General features: G+C 37.4%; 2 protein-coding genes across 4 annotated transcripts; both read left to right on the forward strand.

Moving 5' to 3' along the window:
• Window positions 1-510: 510 nt before the first annotated feature.
• LOC122877824 (tyrosine-protein kinase ZAP-70) lies at window positions 511-16043 on the forward strand. 2 transcript variants are annotated; one of them, XM_044199932.1, is made up of 13 exons: window positions 511-649; window positions 6305-6775; window positions 9248-9408; window positions 9517-9655; window positions 9762-9843; window positions 10017-10039; window positions 10121-10160; window positions 11271-11475; window positions 11560-11766; window positions 13059-13251; window positions 14032-14172; window positions 14316-14428; window positions 14783-16043. In XM_044199932.1, the coding sequence occupies exons 2-13, from the start codon at window positions 6371-6373 to the stop codon at window positions 14898-14900; spliced, it is 1827 nt and encodes a 608-aa protein (XP_044055867.1). In that variant the 5' UTR covers window positions 511-649; window positions 6305-6370; the 3' UTR covers window positions 14901-16043. The 2 variants fall into 2 exon arrangements, with proteins under 2 accessions (XP_044055867.1, XP_044055869.1); XM_044199934.1 differs by lacking the exon at window positions 511-649 and adding an exon at window positions 5844-5992.
• Window positions 16044-17058: 1015 nt separating this feature from the next.
• mob3a (MOB kinase activator 3A) lies at window positions 17059-23553 on the forward strand. Of its 2 annotated transcripts, none has more exons than XM_044199936.1 (4): window positions 17059-17291; window positions 18625-19190; window positions 20788-20990; window positions 22806-23553. In XM_044199936.1, the coding sequence occupies exons 2-4, from the start codon at window positions 18773-18775 to the stop codon at window positions 22833-22835; spliced, it is 651 nt and encodes a 216-aa protein (XP_044055871.1). In that variant the 5' UTR covers window positions 17059-17291; window positions 18625-18772; the 3' UTR covers window positions 22836-23553. The 2 variants fall into 2 exon arrangements, with proteins under 2 accessions (XP_044055871.1, XP_044055870.1); XM_044199935.1 differs by lacking the exon at window positions 17059-17291 and adding an exon at window positions 17709-17833.
• The last annotated feature ends 202 nt before the right edge of the window (window positions 23554-23755 follow it).

Here is a 23755-nt window from a genome sequence, read left to right on the forward strand (position 1 = left end):
AAGGAATAGTTTGACATTTTGGAAAATGCACTTATTTAGCATATATCCCCAAACGTCAAACTATTCCTTTAAATATTAATCTACAGTCAGCAGCCCGTTAGCTTAGCTTCACATAAAGACTGGAAACAGAGGGGAACGGCTAGCCTGGCTCTGTCCAAAGGTAAAATAAAATCCACCTACCAGCACGTCAAAGAAATAGTCCAGCACCTCCCCGTGAAACCACAACACACAGTCATTTTACACTTTTTTTATGGATGTATTTGTATGGATTAAAGAAACAAGATATAGCGTGTTAATTTGTGAACTTTAAAGGTGTTGGTAGATGGATTTTGTTACCTTCACACAGAGCCAGGCTGTTTTCCAGTCTTTGTGTTAAACTAAGCTAACCATCTCCTCCTCTCCATATTTCACACAAAGCCATGAGAGTGGTATCGATCATCTCATCTAACTCTCAGCAAGAAAGCGAATAAACATGTTTGCCAAAATGTCGAACTATTCCTTTATATAGGAAGTTACTTTGTGAATGTGCGTGCGTGTATGTGACATTGTCTCTAACCCCCACTTGTTCATAGCACCTTACACGGCTGTCAGATCAACAGATATATCTTTGTCTCTGAAGCAACAACATCGCTCTATGCAGCAGTGAAACGTAAGTAGGTTTTGTTGTTATATGTGATTTAACAGAAGACATGCTTTGCATTGGTGGATTACACATATTTCCTATGTTAAAAACAAAAAAATTACACAGTAGGTCGCGATATGATTGGATTAAGACTGGGCCTGAGGAAAAGTTGCATTGAAATAATACAATATATCAACAAAACCCTACAGTACGGATTGAAAATTTGTTAATCATCTATTTTTCTGTCTTGAATGGTTCAGTATACAATAGTTTGATAGCAGCAGTTTGCCATCAACCCATATGTTCAAAGTTTGTTTTAACATTTTATTTCAGTAACCCGCAGCCTCAAGAGCAAAACTCCACTAGAGCTTTAAAGTGACTTTGGAGATTATAAAAATTTAATCCAAATTGAGTCTGTGAACCTAAAATAATCTGTGATATTTATATTCTTACTGATCCAGTTAAAATGGGTGTTTTTTGTATTTCACAGCTGTGTCTCAGCTGTAAAAAAGGATAAGAGTGTGTGCACCACAGTCAGGCTGAGGCATTGTTGCTCTGGCTTACAAAAGTAGAGATTGCATGTGCAAAATATAAATAGCTGTTTTCATAGTGCCTCAGAATAGAAAACCAAAAATGGGTAGGTTTTAACACACCGAAGAGGTCTGTGAGTGTGTGTGTGTCTTTTATCGCTTGTAACTTTTCTTGAAATTACTGGATGTATTTTTGGTCCTGGACTGAAGCATATCTGCAAAATGTTCCAGCCACAGTCAGATGATATTGTCCTGGACAGCAGAAAGAGGATAAAATGTGCTTGTTAATTCACAGTGTAAAGTTCAGAGTGTTTATAGCCAATTTGAACATTACATTTAAGTTCAGATTAAGCCACAAATGACACAAAATGGCCTCATTATAACTAGGTTTCACTGACAGTTTGCAACAGGTGTTTTTTTGTGGTTGTTGTTTTTTATTAACAGAAATTAAACTGTTGAGGCTGTGCTGTTTGTGTTATTTTTGGTCTGTAAGATACAATATTAAGACATTAAAATGCTAATGAAAAGAGCACTTAACTTTTTTTTAGGGTAGATTTAAATATCAGCAGGTTCATTTTGGTTTGGAATAACACAATGTGAATCATGACAAAGGAACATATGCAAACTGTTTATTTGAATGTCAGTTGTTTCCACTGACGCAGGAAATTATGATTCAGTTTGGGGCATTTCGGCTCCTAATCTGATATGCAGATCAGCCTCTTATCCAAGTCTTCCTACGTCTTCAGTTGTTTTTAAATCATCACTAAAAAAAAGACCAGTTCGGGAAAAAACATTTCATGTATGAGGGTTAAAGGACATATTAACTGTTGGTGGACGCCGACACAGACTCAAATGTTGATGTAGGTATGGGAGGAATGCTTTGAGTTACACAACCTCGAGCTGACTTCCTGATAGCACAACCAAAATAATCAAGACCTAAAATAACTTTAATAGCTCAATAGTTATCACTGGAATGTTCTTGATTTAATATGAATCACAAAATCTACAGAAAACACAGCTTTTATTAGTTGAAGGAGCAAATTAAATCACTGACCTCATGGTTTACATGTATGATTCAGAAGAGTAAAATAGCTTAAATGTCTCTGCATGAGTTGTTGAGTCTCAATGCTGTTGGGGGCTTTTGTGTTCTGTGTTTTTACTATTTTCAAGCAGACATGTCACTATTTACATAACCCCTACTTGATCCTGTCAGCCTGAAGATGACGTTAGCATGCTACTGAAGTCTTGGTTTAAATATTTTGTGTGGATATGGGGGATATTGGAGATGTCATTTTATAGGCAAAGACAGTGATGTCACATTCTCTGTAATATTTTTTATTTGGTGGTTAATAATCTTGTGTAACATTTGTTTAATTCTACAATTACATAAATATTACTTTGTTTATGACTAAATACCTGCAAAAGTAATGACATTCCCATCAGCCTCGGCTTGTGTTTTGTGCTAATTAGCAAATGTTAGCATGCTAACACACTAAACTAAGATGGTGAGCATGGTAAACATTACACCTGCTAAAAATCTGCATGTTAGCATTGTGATTGTGAGCATGTCAGCATGCTGACCTTAGCATTTAGCTCAAAACACTGCTGTACCTTAGTGCAGTCTCTCAGAACTGCTAGCAGGCTGTAGACTCTCAGTCTTGTTATACTTTATGTAATTGCTAATACTTATGTTTGCTAATAGTTTACTTGAGTACAATTTTGAATGCTGGACTTTTATCTGTAATGGAGTATATTACATGGGGCAGCTGTAGCTTAGAGGTAGAGCGCCCACTAATCGGAAGATCGGTGGTTCGATCCCGGCTTCCCCACAGCCGCATGTCGAAGTGTCCTTGGGCACCCCAAATTGCTCCCGAGTGTGTGAGTGTGTGTCAATGATTAGTTTCTTTCTGATGAGCAGTGTGTATGAACGTGTGAATGGGGTCGATGTGACATGTAGTGGAAAGCACCTTGAGTGGTCGGAAGACTAGAAACGTGCTGTACAAGTACAGTCCGTATACCATTTACCGTTTTATTATTGCTAGTTTTACTTGAGTAAATGATCTAAATCTGGATCATCTTCCATGACTAGTTAAGAGTATTCCTCCATACACCCCAATTTTAGCTGAGTTTTATCACAATAACTATTTTGCTGGGTAAGAAAGTTGCATGCCTGTGCTTTTATTGTTACTTGCAGAGAGTTCATTAAAAGGAGCAATCAGAAAGACTGTATTAGCGCTTGTGTTTGGTTTCACTCAGTTCTTCATGCTTGACAAAACCTCTCCATCACTGACATCAATATTGATTGACCTGGAACAGTCACTGCTCTCCAAAATTGAAAAGTTTGAACAGATGACAAACACGATCAGGTTTTTGCTTCGTATTTAATTACATTTACTTTGCGCCTGAGGGGTCTCAGAGGACCTAAATCATGCCAGATAAAATTCACCCTCTCTGGAAAACAAGCACTGGGCCTGTAGATTTTGGCGTTTGTCACTTATGTACTCCTCTGCTTGTTGAAAACAGAGTGACTCATAGGACTTTTTCCACTGCTTACTAGGTCACTTTCTGCTTACTCTGCAACACCTCATTTACAAAATGATGTTTTAATGCACAATTAAGGGTTTATACATTGCATTCAGCTTGTTCCTGTCTTTTAAAGTATCTTTAGATGTATGAAAGATACTATGCAACATTGTGGGTTCAAAGCTGGCTCAGGCACTGTGTCATGTGTCACCTCATCTCTCTCCACTCTTTGCTTTTGTGGTTCATAATATACAAGTAAAGTAGAAAAGCCATAAAACTCATATTTTGAGAAGAACATAAGCTGAGAAAGTACTTGGCTGCTGTCGTTACTGGCAGTTTTTATGTCTTGTTGGAAAACATTTTGGTTAGTTTGGTCATGTCATAAATTACAGCAGTGTGGCTAATATTCTTGTCATGGTGTGTTAAAAGGGGTTGTAATTAAATTCAGTTTCTCTTTCAGTTTAAGTCGTTTACGTAATATCAAAGAAGTTGGTGATGCATTTAAAACCAATGGCAAAATAGTATCACTGTGCTATCTACTGTATGTTGCTCAGTGATTATTGGGAATTTAAATAAAAGAAAAATAATGGAAACAAAATGATTTACATCTCTTTATATTATCTCTTAACTGAAGTAGATTGGGAATTAGAGTTTTCGTTATTGATTAATCTCTTGATAATTCTTTCGATCAATCATTGTATTTCGGTCAGACAATAGTTAAAAAGGTTATAAAAAGGAGATTATGTCTTCAAAATTGCTTGTTATATCCAACCAACAGTCTTAAACTGAAAGATATTCGATTTACAATCATATAAAATAGAAAAGAGCAAATTCTCACATATGAGAAGCTGGAACCAGCAAATAGAGCTGCTAGCATCGCTACAGACTCTTGGTCTTGTTATACTTAAAGTACACTTAGTTGCTAATGCTTATGTTTGTTAATAGTTATGTTTACATGAGTACAATTTTGAATGCTGGACTTTTACTTATAATGGAGTATTTTTATTGTGTGGTATTGCTACTTGAGTAAGCAATACCATTGAGTTTTACTTGAGTAAATTATCTGAATATATCTTCCATGACTAGTTACGAGTATTCCTCCATACACCCCAGTTTTAGCTGAGCTTCATCACATACTGACTAGAGTACATTTAGTCTCACCTAAACTGAGCTATACTGATTAAAATATCTTAAAGAAACACCTTGCAAATATGTTTAGGTGTAGTTTATGAAGCAATTGTTGTGATATTGTATCGCAGCTTGTATCTAGACATGTGGGGCGTCCGTCCGTCCACATTGCGTGACCTTTGTTGTGGTGAGGAGGGGGTCAAGCCACAGTGGAGTCGTATGTCTTGTGGCAACTATGTGTTTCTGCTCAGTTGTCCACTGTGGATGTGGGCAGCGACACAGGTATGTAACCAGGAAGCTGTGGTTTTGACACTGATTTTACATTGTGTTACAACATGAAGTGTAAAATGAAAATGTTATTTGGCTCTTATTTAAAAATGTGTTAAAAACTGTTCAGGTTCCACAAAATGAATGTGAGTGCTTTTTTTCTGAGCTTTTCCATTATTCAAGACTATTATAAAATCTTGGCATAATTGACTGATAAGTTTTCCACACTTGGTTTTAGCTTTCAATTTGTAACTTTTATTGTTGATATTCTAAAACCCAGCAGAATAACCTGCTAATCTCTGATTTGTTTTCCTCTTATTTCTTTGTAGTTTGATGTGACTATTATAAAATCTCAATCTTTTAAGAACTTCTGCATATTCTGGCAGTGCATGTATTATTATCTCTGCCAATTTCTGGCAGGCATTTTCCACCTGCTATCACATAACCGTCCCACACTGCAGTCAAAACCTGCTTGATTTTAGTCTTATCTTTATGTGTTCACTTCAACTCAGACACCTCAACTAAAACCTTACATCAGATTTCTAACAGACACATCACATTGTGCATACAGTAGTTGTTTTAACGATATCTTGGGGTAAATTCCCATAAAGGAAAACTTACATACTTGAAGTTTCTATAGCAGAGGGAATGATCTAGAACTGAAAAGCACCTGTTCAACGGAAGAGCGAGATGCTGGAGAAAGGAGGCTCTGAGGGCGGACTGCAATTTCCTGTTGTGGCTTTTGTCACCAGTGTGTTAAACTGCATGCTTCATGCAGTCTCAAAGTGTGGGTGCTTCGTGCTAAATATCTCAACCTGACATATGGTACCTCACAACTCGCCTGTGTAGAGCTGACAGTGCTGAAAAAACATTGTAAACGATATACTTTCTCTAGGTGTAACGTAGAAGAGACGAAGAGGAGGTGAGATTCTCAGGATGATGTGTTTTTCGCCTTTTGGAAAAAACTTAGCATTGAATGTTCTGTTGTCCATTTTCAAACTGTATTTTCACAACTGTTTTGTAATTTAGTAGATGAGAAATTAGGGTTCACTGAGCAGACAGTGGAGGGGAGGTGGGGGCTAAAAGGCGGAAAGGTCAGAGGTCACAGACTGAATTTAAATCAGTGAGTGTACTGGTCACACATTGGGCTACTGAACCAACATATTCCTAAAAACCTTCAGCCTTTTTTTAAATGCAGCTGTTGCTTAAATGCTTTCCCTTTCTGTCTCTCTAGTTCCTTTCCACCATCTACATCCAGGACTCCAAGTCAAAGTCCAGCTCATCTCTCCCAGGTCTCACCATGTCCATCGACCCGGCGGCCGAGCTGCCTTTTTTCTACGGCAGCATCAGTCGCTCAGATGCCGAGCAGAATCTGAAGCTGGCTGGGATGGCAGACGGGCTCTTCTTGCTGCGACAGTGTCTCCGCAGTCTGGGAGGCTACGTCCTGTCTGTTGTGTGGAACCTGGAGTTTCACCATTACACCATAGACAAGCAGCTTAATGGGACTTACTGCATCCCAGGAGGGAAGCCTCACTGTGGGCCTGCAGAGCTCTGTGAGTTTTACAGCAAAGACCCTGACGGCCTGGTGTGCATCCTGAGGAAGCCCTGTCTGCGCTCCCCAGATACACCGATACGGCCCGGCGTGTTCGACAACCTGAGAGAAAACATGCTGAGAGAGTACGTGAAGCATACCTGGAACCTGGAGGTGAGGCTCTGCTGAGACTGTTGGGTACTGTAGAACAGTAACCTTCAACTTTTTCAGTTTGCAGTCTCTAAAAGTAAAGGAGTTGAACAAGTAGTGCAATAATCAAATATGTAAATACAAGAGAGATGCATTTAATATTTAAAGGGTCGGTTCCAGTGGTAGAATTTAACTAATTAGATTTACTCAAGTACTGTACTTAAGTAAAATTTTGAGGTACCGGAGTACATCCATTTTATGTTACTAAATATTGTACTTTTTACTTCACTTCATTCATTTGACAGATATAGCTACTAGTTACTATACAGATTAAGATTTTACATAAAACCCATATAATAAGCTTATAAAATTGATAAAGACTAAACAGTTGTTTCCAACCATTTGGCTTGTGACCCCTTGGGCTCATTGTCACATTTCAGATGTGTCTATGAGTTATTAGCAGCTCCACCAAAGAGACATTTCCCCCTTTAAACTGCTCACATTGTTTTGTTTAAATAACTGTTTGAGGTCCAAAGAGGTCAAATTATCCAACATTTCGCAAAAATAATCAAAGATTAGAGTGAAGTCAAATGAAAATACATTTGTGTGGCAGAATTTAGTTTTTTCTTCTTTCCTCTCCCATTAATCAGGTCATGACCGCTCAGATTTATCTTGTGTCCCTTTGGATGGGTCTCGACCCCTAGGTTGGGAACCTCTGCCCAAAACTACTTTATTGTATATAAAATAGTTAAAACTAGCTCCACCTCGAGCAGCTACAACAGAAAAATGCTTCTTAAACTTTGCTGCATCAGTTTTAACAATCTAATAAAGTCATATATAGTAATATATCAGTCACAGGGGACATTTTACTGCCCTTTTGATGTACATACAGTGCATTTTACTAGTGATGCTTTTACTTAACTAAGATTTTAAAGGTACATTTACTTAAGTAAAGGATCTGAATACTTCTTCCATTGCTGATCAGTTCACCCAAATGACAGAAAGTGGTATTATTTAAAAATGTCAAACTGTTCATTTTCCACAAAATAAATGTGAGTGCTTTTTTTCTGAGCTTTTCCATTCGCACTAAGACCGAAAACAAAGTCAAGATTGGCATAATTGACTGATAAGTTTTCAACACACTGTGGTTTTAGCTTTCAATTTGTATAAACTTTATTGGTGATATTCAAGATCTAAAACCCAGCAGAATAACCTGGCTAATCTCTGACATTTGATTTCCTCTTATTTCTTTGTAGTTTGATGTGACTATTATAAAATCTCAATCCTTTTAAGAACTTCTGCATATTCTGCGTGTTGTGTGCTGATGTATTATTGTCTCTGCCAATTTCTGGCAGGCATTTTCCACCTGCTATCACATAACCGTCCCACAGTGCAGTCAAAACCTGCTTGATTTTAGTCTTATCTTATTGTTATAGTAGTGGTACATTTACTTAAGTAAAGGATCTGAATACTTCTTCCACCACTGGTCAGTTCACCCAAATGACAGAAAGTGGTATGTAGCCATTCAGATACTTTTAATTTGATTCATCTTGTCAAGTTGTACCCGTCTTTGAGATTTCTGCCTCAAGATACAGTGGAAGTAAAAATGATATTTGAAGCAACATCTCTTTCCAGGAAAGGTCAGTAGTTTTCAAAGGGACTATTTCTTTAGTAGAAAGTAGTTCCAATGAAAACTGTTAACAGCGAGGAAAAATATAAATAACATAACGTGCCCTTGCAGAGGAAACAATCTCACCTCAGATCCTGTACTCATTGAAATATCCCAAATATACTCACACACAGCATCACAAGCAGAATCTTCAGGTGGAAATTGCACCTTTTCATTTGTTTAGTTTCAAACTTTTTTACTCTGTTTGAGGTCTGGCCCTCTGAAGTGCCACTTCAGTCCAAAATCCTGCAGTTTTATGATTTGTCTCCTGCTGCAGACAGTCACACACTGAGACCAGTAGCCTTTTATCACTAGTGGGCTTCATCTAAACAGCCAAACTAGCTCCAGATGTTTGTGGACTCCCAGCAGGGACCAAAAGGAGCCAGAAAAATCATGGCCCTGTCTTAGCAGTGGTGGAAAGTAACTAAGTACATTTACTCAAGTACCGTACTTTAGTACAATTTTGAGGTACTTTACTTGAGTATTTCCATTTTCTGTTACTTCCTACTTCTACTCCACTATATTTCAAAGGGAAATACATTACATTCATTTGACAGATGTAGGCATGCATTACTTTGCAGGTTAAAATTTTACATAAAAACGTATGAAAAACGTATTAAATACAATGTACTGCTAAAGATTAAACCAATTGTTTCTAACTTTTTTGGCTTATGACCCACAAATAAAGCAATGTGTAGTTGTGGCCCCTTGTCACGTTTCAGATGTCAGATGCAAACCTTTTTTTTTTTTTTTACCACCAAAGAGACATCTTGAACTCAAATCTTAAAGTCTGTTCCTACGTCTGTCTTGGCTGTTTTTCTGCTCAGGGAGAAGCCATGGAGCAGGCCATCATCAGTCAAGCTCCTCAGCTGGAGAAACTGATCGCCACGACGGCCCACGAGAAGATGCCTTGGTATCATGGCAAAGTCAACCGCCAGGAAGGGGAGAGGCGGCTTTACTCTGGAGCACAACCAGACGGCAAGTTTCTGTAAGTTACTCAAGTCTTTTTCTGTGACTGTTTGTCAACCAACCTGTGAAGATTTAGTGTCAGAGGTCTCGGTGCAGTTTTTAAGCATGACTTTTTTTTGTTTCTCAGAGTGAGAGACAGAGAGGAGTTGGGTACTTTTGCTCTCTCCATGATGTATGGGAAAACAGTGTACCACTATCAGATCCTCCAAGACAAATCAGGGAAATACTCCATGCCAGAGGGAACAAAGTTTGACACAATCTGGCAGGTAGGCCCTCCATCATACTTTTCTCTTCTTCCATTATATAGTAATTATGTTGCAGCTGATAGCCTTTTATTTAAATTATAATGTAATGTTATCTTAATCTCTCTAGCTGGTTGAGTACCTGAAGATGAAACCTGATGGCCTGGTGACTGTTCTCGGGGAGGCATGTGTTAACGGCAAAGCTGCTGAAAGTACTGAACATAGTATTTCCTTTTCTCAGTCATATCAACATTATGTAATTCCTGCAGAAATCACTGAGTTTCCAGTTCATGTTTGTGGGTTATTTATAAACTCGGCCTTGTTAATCATTACACCTACTGCTAAAATTGTTGAAATAACTCTAATCTCTTTTAATATCTTTCAGAGACACCCAGTCTTCCAGCATCAGTGAGTTTTGATTACATCCTGCACTGTTTAAGTCAGCATATTTTTCTTTCTCTGAGTTTAATTTCCATGTAACTCTTTCAGAGGCGGACCGGCGCAAATGGATACACACCGCCACCCCGAGGTCAGTCACATGAAGTACAACCAGCTAAAACCACTTAACAGTTATACTGCAACACCATTTCCAAACACACATAATTAGCTGCTCTGTTATAAGCACTTGCAGCAAAATGACTTTTATTTAATGTTTATTTTTACTGGGACAAGTATGAACCAACACCACATACCACAGAATTTATAACCTAAAATAGATTGCAGTGCCTGTCGCTAGATGGACCTTTAAAAAACACAAAACTGAACAAGAACAAGAACAAGTACAAACAAAACAGCACAAAACACAAACAATGATACAATCAGTGGTGGAAGAAGTATTCAGATCTTTTACTCAAGTAAACGTAACAATACAACAGTGTAAAAATACTCCATGACAAGTCAAAGTATTCTAAATCTTACGTACAGAAGTATTATTAGCAAAATGTACTTACAGTATCAAAAGTACTCATTATGCAGAAAAATGGCTCCTGTGAGTGTTTTTATTATTATTAAATATCATAATATTAGTTTACTTCAGTTTAATCAGTTTAATTTATGTATAAGCAGCATTTTAATGTTGTAACTGGTGGAGGGGAAGCTAATTTTAAATATCTTATATATATTGTTGAGTAGTTTGATTTGTAAAAATGCATCATATTTTATAAACTGATCATATATTTTGTTTGTAAAATCTTAATCTGAAAAATAACTAGTAACTTTAGCCGTCAGATAATTGTGGTGGAGTAAAAACTACAATATTTCCCACTGAAATGTAGTGGAGTAGAAGTATTAAGAAATATAAAATGGAAATACTCAAATAAAGTACAAGTACCTTAAAACTGTAAATACCTTCCACCACTGCCTGAAATGCTTTTACAGTTACTGCAGCACCATTTCCAAACTCACACAAACTTTTGAAAGCAGCGTTTCCAAGAAAACAAAATAAACTCTCTTAAATAATCAAAAACTTAAGTTAATAAATAAAGGATTTTAAATGAAGCTTAAAAGAATGTCTTGAAAGATCTTACCGAAAATCCCACCAGCTGTTTAACAGCATGCACCAAAAACCTGTCAACAGATCAATATCAATACATGCAGGATTGCATTTTCACACCATGTTGTTTGTACCTTCACTTTTCAGCTGTTGCAGCGACTTTGAAGCCAGCTACCACTGTGTCTGTAGACCGTGAGATTCTGCCGATGGACTGCGACGGATTTAACCCGTACCACAACCCGAATGAAGTGAGGAAGTTTAACATCAAGAGGACTCAGCTGCTGATTGATGAAGTGGAGCTCGGCTCTGGAAACTTTGGCTGCGTCAAGAAAGGAGTCCTCAAGGCTGAATCGTGAGGAAACATTATAAAACAAAAATCCAGTGCCTCTTTAAAGGTCAGACGTTCATCCAGAATGTTTTGTTTGTTTTCTCTCAGGGGCCAGATCGACGTGGCCATCAAAGTGCTGAAGAGTGACAATGAGAAGCTGGTGAAGGAGGAGATGATGAGGGAGGCAGAGATAATGCACCAGCTGAGCAACCCTTTCATCGTTCGCATGCTGGGTCTGTGCAACGCTGAGAACCTGATGCTGGTCATGGAGATGGCCTCTGCCGGACCTCTCAACAAATTCCTCTCCACCAAGAAGTGAGTTCAACTGATAGTAAACCAGACACATTATCAGACAAGATATTTGTCAAAGGGATGGTAACGTAATCTTAATGTGATGGGTGTAATGGAGCACCATTTTGTTCTGTTACTTAATGATAATGTATTTTCATCAAGCGTCAAAACTAATGATCGGATGAACTTTGCACATACATACATACATGCACCTAATCTAATTTATGGAACCACCTGACAAAAGTAAACATGATGAACAAGCATTATATCTACCTTAAAGACACAATAGGAAAAACACATTTATATACATTTGTTTTTCATTTAATTTGATTTAACTTCAATTAAATATGACCAGAGTTGGTGGAATTTATTTTAGATACAGCATGGTGAAACACTCGCTATAGTGTTAGCAGCATAGCATATAGGCAGACATTATTATTATTATTATTATTATCATTATAACCTTGATTTAATCAGGTAATCCCACTAAGATCAAGATTTATTTTGCAAGAGACAGCGGGAGAAAAAACACAGTGATAATCTGCATAAAAATGTTGTATTTTAAGCCTGGATATTATAACATATCATACAAAAATTAATAATCACAATATTTCTAGCTGGACAGGGAAAGTTGAATATGTAGCACCTCCCAGGGGGCAGAAGTATCAGTAGTGAGCAGGGGGAGATGGGTCAGATATGATTTTATTTCTTCTTCTGATTATATGTTTGTACAGTAATTTGATTTGATGATTGATGATAATTTATAGATAGTCATTATCAAAATAGATTTTGGTACAGTTGCTCCTCTTACTTTATGTCAAAGTGCGCTATAAATCAAGTCGATTTTTGTTTATATAGCCCCAAATCACAAATTTGTCTCAGAGGATGTTTACAGTCTGTACAACATAAGACAGTGTTTCCTAACTAAAAAGTAGTGGTGTCTACTTGTCTACAGGTTATGGCTATATAGTCTGGATATTACCGTATGTTTTGAGCAGCTGAACCAAAGAGTGATATTTTTTTGAAGGATTTTTGGATGCCTCAAGTGGTCAAAGTATCCAGTGTTTCTCAAGAAAAAAACAAAAACATTTTTGTGTGGCAAAAATAAGTTTTTTTCTTTCTATCTCTATCATCTTGTGACTCCTCAGATTTGTGTAAGCCCCCAAGGTTGGGAACCAGTGACACACAAACACTGTCTATCCTCAGACTCTTGGGACTCTTTGGATCAGGAAAAACTATGTTTCTAAAAGAAAAGAAAAACATATTCTTCATCATCTTGTGACTTTTTGTGATGGTCAGTATTTTTGTCTCCATAGGGATACTGTAACTGTGGAGAACATTGTCAACCTGATGCACCAGGTGTCGATGGGAATGAAGTATCTGGAGGAGAAGAACTTTGTGCACAGAGACTTAGCAGCTCGCAACGTCCTGCTCGTCAACCAACAGTTTGCCAAAATCAGTGACTTTGGGCTCTCCAAGGCCCTGGGAGCAGATGACAATTATTACAAGGTACACACATTGCCAGATTTTCAACGTGACACAAATGTAGTAGAATCACTAACGGATGGGCGCACAGGGATTATCAACATTGTAGCTAAAACAAATAGATAGTGTATCTTAAATTGATTGTTTTTCTAGGAATTACTGACCTCCCTCTATGCAAATACTAACCCAAAGGTGTCAGATGCTTTGTCCAAACACTCAATTGATTTCCTTTTTACCGGTTTACTGACCTACATCTGGAGGGAATGTGGATATCTTAAAGTCCCAGGAATCCCTGACTCCAAGGAAATAATACACAACTGGGCATTTAGAATCATATCATACTGTGTAATTCAACAAAACTTTTATTGTTTGAGAAACATTTGCTACACCGCATCCTCTAAATCTGTGGTTCAGAAACATTTTTAAGCCACAGCACTCCTTCAAAGTGATTTTTTTTTTCATGGCAGGCGCACCCATCCCCCAGTGCCCACCTCCATAAACAAGTCAAGCAGTTGTACATGTGACATATATGCGCTAACATCATTATTAAGTGAAATAATATAGGCCTGTTCTCAATCTCAAAAAGAAAGGAGTCAACAGTTTTAGGCACTGTTGCTGTGTGGATTTACAGATAAATATTGAACCTATTCATTAAAACAATAAATAAAATTAGGTATGCTAATTATGTTTTTATATCTTTCGTGTTTTTCAAAAGTAAAATTAGCTTACATATAGTGATTCCAATGTTTATTTCTTATTTATCATTGAAAGGCTGCCTATTGTCATACATTTTGTGTTGTACAGGCTCGTACTGCAGGTAAATGGCCGCTGAAGTGGTACGCTCCAGAATGTATTAACTTCCACAAATTCTCCAGTAAAAGTGACGTGTGGAGTTTTGGTATCACCATGTGGGAGGCCTTTTCATACGGAGGGAAACCTTACAAGGTACCAAGTGTTTCTGCAGAGCGCCATCAAAGTCATCTGTCAGTTGTACATATTAACTCGATCACAAAATTCACGCCACTATGAGGGTTGATCCTGAACATCAAATTGAGTTACAGCTCTTTTTGTGTCCTAATTTTGTCTAGAAAATGAAAGGACCAGATGTGATGCGTTTCATTGATGCTGGGAACCGCATGGAGTGTCCAACAGTGTGTCCAGAGCGAATGTATACATTAATGAAAGAATGCTGGACGTACAAGTAAGAAACTGATTGACTCGAATGCATGTTAGTTAGTTTGTTAAGTTTTATTTAATCATGTAGTCTCATTGGGATCAAATCCCAAATTACAAGAGAACACTGTAGCCTGCTTATTACCCACAGGCCAAAAGAGCGCTACCAATCAAGAAAATAGGGTTACAGTAGAAGGACAGCTGAAGGACATTATTTTCCTCAGTCAGAAATAAAGACTAATGCACCAAATAATATGTTGTATTTGAGATTCTGTCAGTTTTAGACAGCACTGTAATCACTTAAAATCTCGTGACATTGCCTTCCATTAATCACAACCTTTCAAACGGCTGTTTCGGGCCCTCCTCTCTCCTCTCTCACCAGGCATGAGGAGCGTCCTGACTTCAAGAAGGTTGAGGAGTCCATGAGGTCTTACCATTACTCCATATCGAGCAAGGCCAAGCCCGAGGGAGCTGAAGTCGCTGCTGAGCCTGTCGAGTAGACAGAAAACAAGGCGCATTCTGTCCCAGTGCTGCACAAAGCATCCTTTCAACTGGCCATTAAACAACCAACACAAAGAGCTTTTTATAAACGGTGCACACTGACCAGAACAGTACAACTAAACAGGCCTCAGTGACAATAAATGTGCATTTGTAAATTGGACTTCAGTGTGTCAGCCATGTAAGGAGGACCTCTGTCTGTTTGTCTGTGTGTCTGTCTGTCGTGGTTTGAATGTTAAGGGTTGACGTCTTTACATTAATGAACAAAGTAATTTTATAATCTGGTATTTTGAGTGATGGGACTTTTTGGTACATGTACAAGTTGTTTTTTCACTGTATCTGCCACCACCTAAGAGGATTTTTTTTAATGCCATACAAACAATAAGTATAAAGAAAGTGATAGAACTGTACACTTTAATGTTATTCTTTCAACATTCAGGTAAAGTCAGCAATCGATCTGAAAAGGCAATCATTTCTATTAACTGATGACACATTTGGTGTTACGAATCCTTCTGAAAAGAACTTGCAGGTTATAAGTGGAGTTCATAATCATATAGACCTACTACATTGACTATTTGTTTTTTCACTCACTTCACTTCGGTAAAAACTATAGACTGTGTACAACAATGTAATGATCATTAATTACTCGTATTGCTGACCCACCCATGCTTACAGAGGGATGGGCAACATGTTTCAAAAGGCCCAGAGCAACATGAGAATCTGTAACTTTATTAAGCATGTAGCAGACAAATATGGGGAATAATATCCTAGAAACATGCCTTGTATATATGTGCAGAGCCCAGCATCTGGATCATCTGCATTGGAAAAGCTTGTGTAAAGAGGAGGCACAAAACACGACATCTTAAGGCAGATTTTATGCGGTCTTACCTAAAAGATTAGCAGTGTTTTCTACATTTTAGAGAGAAATATAGACATTTATGATGTTTTTGTATAGTACTAAATAAATAAACAGTAGAAATTACCAGTAGTTTAAAGGGCATAAACCATTAAAGGGTCTAAAATCTTTAATACAAATATTTCCTTTGGGTTTCCTGTCAGTAATTAAAACATGATGCATTGTGGTTTATTGTGACTGTGTTATAAAATAAACGAGGTTAGTCATGCTGCCTCCTGCCATTCACTGACATACTGTATCAAAGGAAGTACTTCTGAGCTGCCAGGCAACACCGGAGGGCACACGAGACCGGAAGCTGGTGAATTAGTCTTCAAAATAATGGCGTAAAGTTTTTACAGAAAAAAACATCAGGCCTACATACGGCATCTTGCATTCATGGGCAGTGGTGGAATGAGATAAGTAAAGTTATTAATACCACAATTGATAAATGCTCTAGTCCTGCATTCAATATTTTACTGAAGTAAAAGTAAATAAGCATTACTTAATAATGAAATTCATGTGAAAGTATGTGAAAAATATAGATACACTAAGTGTTAAATCATAATAAAAATCCCCAACATTTGACAAAATTAAATAACAAAATGACTAAAAATCTGTTTAAAAAAAAGCTTCATGAATATTTTCCTGCTTTTTAGTTTTTGAGGAAACTCAGTAAACCTCTTGAGATAGTTCCTAGTTACTTTGCAGATTCAGATAAATAATACAAAATGTAATCAAAAAAATAAATTATGATATATTATTATTATAGGTTAAGATAAGATTTTATTGATCCCCGGGGCGAAATTCACAAGCTACCCTGAAGTATGTAAAATTATTAAAATTAGCAAAACCATTACCAACTGCAACATTACAGTGATGAACACATTAATGAATACACAATTATAATACAATTGCATAATTATTCTGAAATGGGCCAATCTGCATAATGAGTACTTTTACTTTTGGTGCTTTAAGAATATTTTGATGCTAATACTTCTGCACTTTTACTCAAGTAACATTTTGAATCATTTTACTTCTACATTGTGGTATTGTTACTTTTACTAGGATCTGAGAACAAAATTTTAACTTATCTACAATACTTAACTAACTTAAGTAACTTTTTTTTAATCTCTTAATGCGTATAAGCAGTAAAGTTGGGGTTTTTTAAACACCAGACTATATATTTCTTATTTTCAATTTGGTTACATTACACTACATTGGTCAAAGGGGTACACTATTTTGAAGGTCTGACCGGAAGTTGCCATTAACGTCTCTAGCCTGACGCTGGTATACTTTTCGTTTCGTAGGGAGGAGTCAGACGTTAGTTTCTATATTAAAGTGACATGTTTATTGAATTAACAGTAATTCTACAACATGTATCGCGCCATATATCCATAATGTAGTCTGTGCATGTTGTTGACGTAAAGCTATTGATCGGTAACCAGGTAATTTTCGATAAAAGATCGAAGGAAATTGACGGAACAGGAAGGCGGAACAAGTAAGTTCGTGAAAGTGGCTTTCAACTGTGCGATTTCGTCACCGTTTGATCATTCGTCTGAGATAATGAATGTGTTTAGACGGTTTTATTTGAGATCTGATGTGAATTAAGTATGAATAACGTGTATTTTTCCTGTCTTGTTTGTTTTTCCTCCCTTTAACGTTAGCTGAAAGCAACAAGTCCGACCGAGTTAGCTAGTCACGTCACGAATAAACTTCGTACAGTCATGTGCCCTGCTGTTTAATCTCTGGCTTTTATCTTTTAAAGTGTGCTAAAAACGATTTAAAGCCGCATTAATACGAAGAGGATGGTGCAGATATTTATATGGAGGTCTAAATAAACCTAGTAATACCCTGGTATATTGTTAACAGGCGGTTTGACTTCGTTTTATTGTCATTCCGCAGATTCTTGGTGTCACGGCGGAATTAGTGCGTGAAAGAGGAAATGACTCATGTTCACTTTAAGACGATGTTTCACCTTTAATGCAAGTCTGCTGTCACTGCTGAGACTTGTCGTTTACCTCAGATGACTTGAGGCAAAAGGTGAATTCAGGCCTCCTAGATAGATAAAATAAAAGTAAATAATCAAGTAAAAATGTCCTGTATTTGGTGTTAATATGCATAAACCTCTTGATTCAGACATAGTGCCACATTCATTATGTTCTTGTACAATACATGTATGGCTTCATCTTGACATGACCTCCATCTTTTTTTAATGCCACTTCTCAAGATCCTTTGAATTTAAGATTTATATTTGCCTAAGAAGGTGGGTGAAGGGCTTATACTTCACTACATCTCTGCATGCAACTTTAGGCCCAATGCAAAAACTGGGACACAGATGCTATTGTTGTGTAATTTTCCAGCCAACTCTGATGTATTACAAGTTTAATAAGAGTGAGAGATTGTAAAAGAGCTAAAAAGATTACTTGATTAATTGATTAGCAGATCAACAGATTTTGTTTAAAGCTTAAATGCCAAACATGACCTAGTTCAGATTTCTTAATTATGAAGATTTGCTGCTTTTGTCATAGTAAACTGAATCCGTCTTGGTTTTTATCGACATTTACCTCTATTTTCTGACATCTGATAAATTAAATCATTAAGCGATTAATCGATAAGATAATCAGAAGAGTAATTGATAATGAAAATAGTTGTTAGTTGCAGCCATAGATTGTAATATTTTGTAAAATATAAGGAGTAATGGCTACCCAAACATCAGGCTTGACAGAAAGTATGCATTTCAGTGAAAATGTACATCTATTAATCAAACTCTGTCCCTTTCTTTCTTTCTTTCTTTCTTTCTTTCTTTCTCTCTCTCCTTTCATCATACACAGGATCACAGACTGAGTCAAAACCAAAAGACAGTCCATAACAAAAACTCTGCACTGGTTGTTTACACAACCCTTTGATTGCTTTCATTTCAACAGTAAATAATTCACCAGAAGCATTCAAACTAATCGCCCGCCGGCACCACATGCAACAATGTCCATGGCGCTGAAACAAGTCTTCAACAAAGACAGGACATTCCGGCCCAAGCGCAAGTTTGAGCCCGGGACGCAGCGCTTCGAGCTGCACAAGAAGGCCCAGGCGTCTCTGAACGCAGGGCTAGACCTGAAGCAGGCTGTGCAGCTCCCCCATGGCGAGGATCTCAACGACTGGGTGGCCGTCCACGTGGTCGACTTCTTCAACCGCATCAACCTCATCTACGGCACCATCAGTGACTCCTGCACCGATCAAACCTGCCCTGTCATGTCTGGTGGGCCCAAGTACGAATACCGCTGGCAGGATGAGCACAAGTACAAGAGGCCGACGGCGCTGCCAGCCCCCAAATACATGAGCCTGCTCATGGATTGGATTGAGGTACAAATCAACAATGAGAACATCTTCCCTACTAACGTCGGTAAGTGTTGAGATTAGACATAGATCCTTAAACTCTCTATGCTGAGAATATCCAGAATCAGGTCACAGACATTTTGGTTTTGTGTGTCTTATAAAAGAGTGTTTCCAGTATAGGAAACTTTTATCTTAGCTGGGCGTGTCAACATTCAAGAAGTCCTACCGTAAAGGATCTCAGGGGTTGTTGAAATCCCTGAGTCAGAAAGTGAACAACTGAAGTTATTGTCAGTTAAGCATTTTCAATTCATTATCTGCTCCATAAAACGTCACAATATAATGATCAGTGCCCATCCCACATCCCAAATCACAAGAGCTCAAGCGTGATGTGTTTATAATTTTGTCTGAACAACAGTTAAACGCCCAGTGGTGTTCAATTAATAATCATATAAAACAGACAGAAGCAGCTAATACTCATATTCAATACTCATACTCATACTCAATACTCATAGTTGAGATGTCGTAACCCTGTGGTTCCCAACCTGGGTGTCAGGATCCCACAATGTGTCGCAAGATAAATTTGAGGGGTCGCAAGATGATTAACAGAAGAGGAAAGCAGAAAAGAATATATTTATGATACAGTAAGTTATGCTTGGTTTTTTTTAGATTTCCCTCTAATGTTTGCTTTTTCTCTCTCTTATTATTTTGATTTTGGGGGACTCTAACACCAGAGAAAGGTCTGTCTTGGTTGAACTGGTAACAACCAGATAGACATGCAACAGATGACAAAGGGTTACAAGTAGAGATTGTTTTGTTTTAAGGGATCACAAGCCAAAAATGTTGGGAACCACTGCTGTAATGTAATGTAATTTTAATTAAATGACTTAAATGATTAACCTTTTTTAATGGACTAATCATTTCAGCACTAGTCGCACGAAACACAAAAAAAAAGCCACTTTAATGATTAACATGTAATGAATATAATGGAAAATTAAAATGAGATACAGATAAAATTCTGCAGTGATGGCATTTTCAAAAATAGATAATCAAAAGATGTTTTAGATTCAATCTGCAAGGCCACATTTGTTAGATTACCTACAGAGTTGCACATTGCAAACACTCTCAGTTAATCTTCTGCTGCTGTGGCATTCTCAGTTTTTTTATTATCTCTGTCTGTAGCTCTGTGCATGTGTGCATGCCCTGTGCTGTGGCTCGGCATCTGACTAACAGAAACATCCAAGCAGTGGATTTAAAAATGGGTCACAAAATGTACAGTTGGCTATGAATAGAAATGACCTCTGATGCGCTTGTCCTCTGGAACAGATTCCTGAAATATTATTGAATTAGTCAAAGCAAAACGACATACTAATTTATTCACTCATTGCTTAGAGCAGAGACTTAACCCCCAGACCAAGTCATGTTGGTTTTACATACATGTATGAAGTGATACGGCCTGGGTCCTTTAGCATGCTGGTATCCAACCTGAGGGGCTCCAGAGGACAAAAAAGGTTAAGAAACACATTGAAAAGTTATCTAAAATATTCTATAACCATTGCATTAAATACATTCATATTTCAAATGTGTTCATTTCTGTGAAGCAAATAGCAAAAGGTCATCTTGGACTGACCGTGGTGTTCTCCTGTCTCCATCTGTTTGACTCCCAGGTACTCCCTTCCCTAAGACCTTCATGCAGGTGGCTAAGAAGATTTTGTCTCGCCTGTTCCGTGTGTTTGTCCACGTCTACATCCACCACTTTGACCGTGTGAGCCAGATGGGGGCTGAGGCTCACGTCAATACCTGCTACAAGCATTTTTATTACTTTGTTACTGAGTTCAACCTCACGGACCACAAAGAGCTGGAGCCTCTGGTGAGTCAAAGAGGGGATAGGATCTAATATGGAGCTGAATATAAAAATAAATGAGATTATGTTTAAAAAATGTGAATAAAAGCTAAACTAGTGAAAGGTCCAGTGTGTAACATTTAGTAAGAGCCATTGGCAGAAATGGAATATAATATTTATAAGTATGTTTTCATTAGTGTATAATCACCTGAAAATAAGAATCATTGTGTTTTCGTTACCTTAGAATAAGCCGTTTTTATCTACATAGGGAGCGCATCCCCTTCCACGGAGGCTGCCATGTTGCACTGCCATGTTTCTACAGTAGCCCAGAACAGACAAACCAAACACTGGCTCTAGATAGGGCCTTTCGCTTTTTTTGCAAGTTTCACGGCCACTGTAGTTTCTCATACACGCTTGGAAGGGGAGGGTGAGTCGAGCAGTATGCAAATGGTTCCAAACTGCAATTTCACCACTAATACGATAAGCATAAATCTATAACTGCATAACACTGACCAGTATGCAGAGTCACATGAAATTACCAAACTGAGGTACTGCATTACAGTGCATAATAACATAAGAAGTAGAACCTGACAGATACTGAGTTTTTGTGGCCAATATTGATATTTTAGTGTTTAAAAATCCGATAACAAGATGTATTCTTTTTTAATTTCTTACATAAACACATAACATAAAACCTTTTGATAAGGATTGCGTGATTTAAATTTTTTTAATTCACTTTTTTTTTAAAGAATTGCGACCAAGAAACTGAACTGTACATTTTATGGTTGAAAAATAAACTTGTCAGCATCCCCTGGTGGACAAACTATTTCATGGGGACATGATTCTAAATTAACTCAAACATATCTGATTTTATTTTATCATCTTTTTATTGCAATATCTTGTTACTTAATGGCCGACAAATGTCAATACTGATAAATCCCAGATAAGCCAATATAGATAGTAAATAGTAAAGTAGTGGGTAAACTGTGTCCTGTATATAGTGATTGCTAATAACAAGTGTATTCGTGGGGCGCCCTGGTGGCCTAGGGGTTTAATGCGCTGACCGTGTACTGCAATGAAATCTGCTTCGATTTGCAACATGAGATGATTTCTTCTCGCAATATTTTAAGACGTTTAACTAATCAAAACATACACCATACTTGTGACCCATGCATGAGCAAGAGCCCTGTAGGACTCAAATTTGACAGCAATATGAATGTACCCACAAAAGTCACTTATGTGAAACGGGACCCTGGCTGGGGACCTTTCTCGCATATATAATTCTAGTGTCATTTTCTACTAACATACATTTATGTTTGTTTCCCAAAATAATTTTAGATTTAATTTAATTTAGAGAGATGTGTAATTCAGATTCTGCTTTTTCTCATCAATTTAGACGACGTAATTGTTTTCAGGATCTCTAGAAATCATTATTTTACAATGATAAGATTCTCTTGAAAGACGTTAATCAGTCATACTGAATTACTGCACAGCCACAATTGATGTTATACTGTGATTGATTGTGTGCTGATTGTTAATTGATTGTTAATTACCCCTCCACCCTTTGTGAGAGACTATATGCTCTGTGTGTGTTTGGCATGGCTCATGATGTAACAGAGGCCTGTGCGACCAAAAGCTTAGACAATAAACTGGATGTCTGCAATGGAGATTAGTGTGCGGATGTTTAGACCTTTTTCTATTTGCTATTTTATCTTTTCTACATGAACTTAAAAATACATTTAAAGAACCTGCTTACTGCATCCTAAAGTGTGGTAACATTTTGAGGGGTACAGGTATTTCCTTCACTGCTCTAACTCTGTACTGTGTGCATTGTGTCTGCAGAAAGAGATGACCTCTCGGATGTGTCACTGAGGGAGCACAAGTGACCTGTCGACACACGCCGGACGAACGCATCCGTCCGTCTAGAAGACTGCAGCAGAGAGCTAAAAGAACAGACAAATTCAAAAAAGAGTCTATTTTTATATTTAAGTACTGTAATCTATATTAGCCACATACTGTAGGTTTTAACCAAGAACCTGGTCTTATGAGGCATTTTTGTTCCTTTTAAAAAAAGTTTTCAAACATTTTATCAGAGCCCAGTATTAAGAAGTGTATGTTTGTGTTGATGTTTTTCTATTTTATTTGAATCTCAATCATTCCAGGATACTTCTGTTTTTCTGTCTGTCTAAAATGATCTAAAATTAGTTTGATTTCTTACTGTACGTCTATAAAATCATTAAAATGATTCTTTACTCTGTTATAATTTGAATTTGGTAATCAGTATTTAAATTAACACTGACTGGTTTTCCTTTCTGAAGCTAATAGTACTGGGTTACGGCCTAACCTAATCTATTGATTTTATTTTTTGTCCAAGTTTTTTCTGTAAAACTGTCAACAGTTTAGTCAATTTTACCACTCACAACTGGAAACATTAGTATTTTCTTCAGGCAGGTGAAGTTTTATGTACAAATGTTAAAATAGCAATGAGGAAAAATACATTTTTTTTCTTTGTTTCTGAGAGTAATTTTTATGTTTTGAAGACCATTTCAAAAAATAAATTTGGGGCTCAGCCCCATTAATTTAAAAGTTCTATACACATTTGGACATGAACTAAATACAGTAATGACCCGCTGGTGACTCAGACACGATCAAGTCTGGTCATTGCACACTTTGGGCCTCGGGCCACCGGGCAGGTTCTCAGATGTCAAAGCTGTAGGTGTTTGTTGCGGATACTCTTGGCAGCTGAAGGTCACACGAGACTCAAACCTCACATGACTAAATTCAGGGTGGCG

This window comes from Siniperca chuatsi, linkage group LG6 (assembly GCF_020085105.1).
Source record: "Siniperca chuatsi isolate FFG_IHB_CAS linkage group LG6, ASM2008510v1, whole genome shotgun sequence".
Classification (NCBI taxonomy): Eukaryota; Metazoa; Chordata; class Actinopteri; order Centrarchiformes; family Sinipercidae; genus Siniperca; species Siniperca chuatsi.

Coding starts and splice junctions, on each gene's coding strand:
- LOC122877824 (XM_044199932.1), top strand. CDS start 6,371: ATGTCCATCGACCCGGCGGCCGAGCTGCCTTTTTTCTACGGCAGCATC. Junction 9,656..9,761: donor AGTTTGACACAATCTGGCAG/GTAGGCCCTCCA, acceptor TAATCTCTCTAG/CTGGTTGAGTACCTGAAGAT. Junction 14,173..14,315: donor ACGGAGGGAAACCTTACAAG/GTACCAAGTGTT, acceptor AATTTTGTCTAG/AAAATGAAAGGACCAGATGT.
- mob3a (XM_044199936.1), top strand. CDS start 18,773: ATGTCCATGGCGCTGAAACAAGTCTTCAACAAAGACAGGACATTCCGG. Junction 19,191..20,787: donor CATCTTCCCTACTAACGTCG/GTAAGTGTTGAG, acceptor TTTGACTCCCAG/GTACTCCCTTCCCTAAGACC. Junction 20,991..22,805: donor ACAAAGAGCTGGAGCCTCTG/GTGAGTCAAAGA, acceptor TTGTGTCTGCAG/AAAGAGATGACCTCTCGGAT.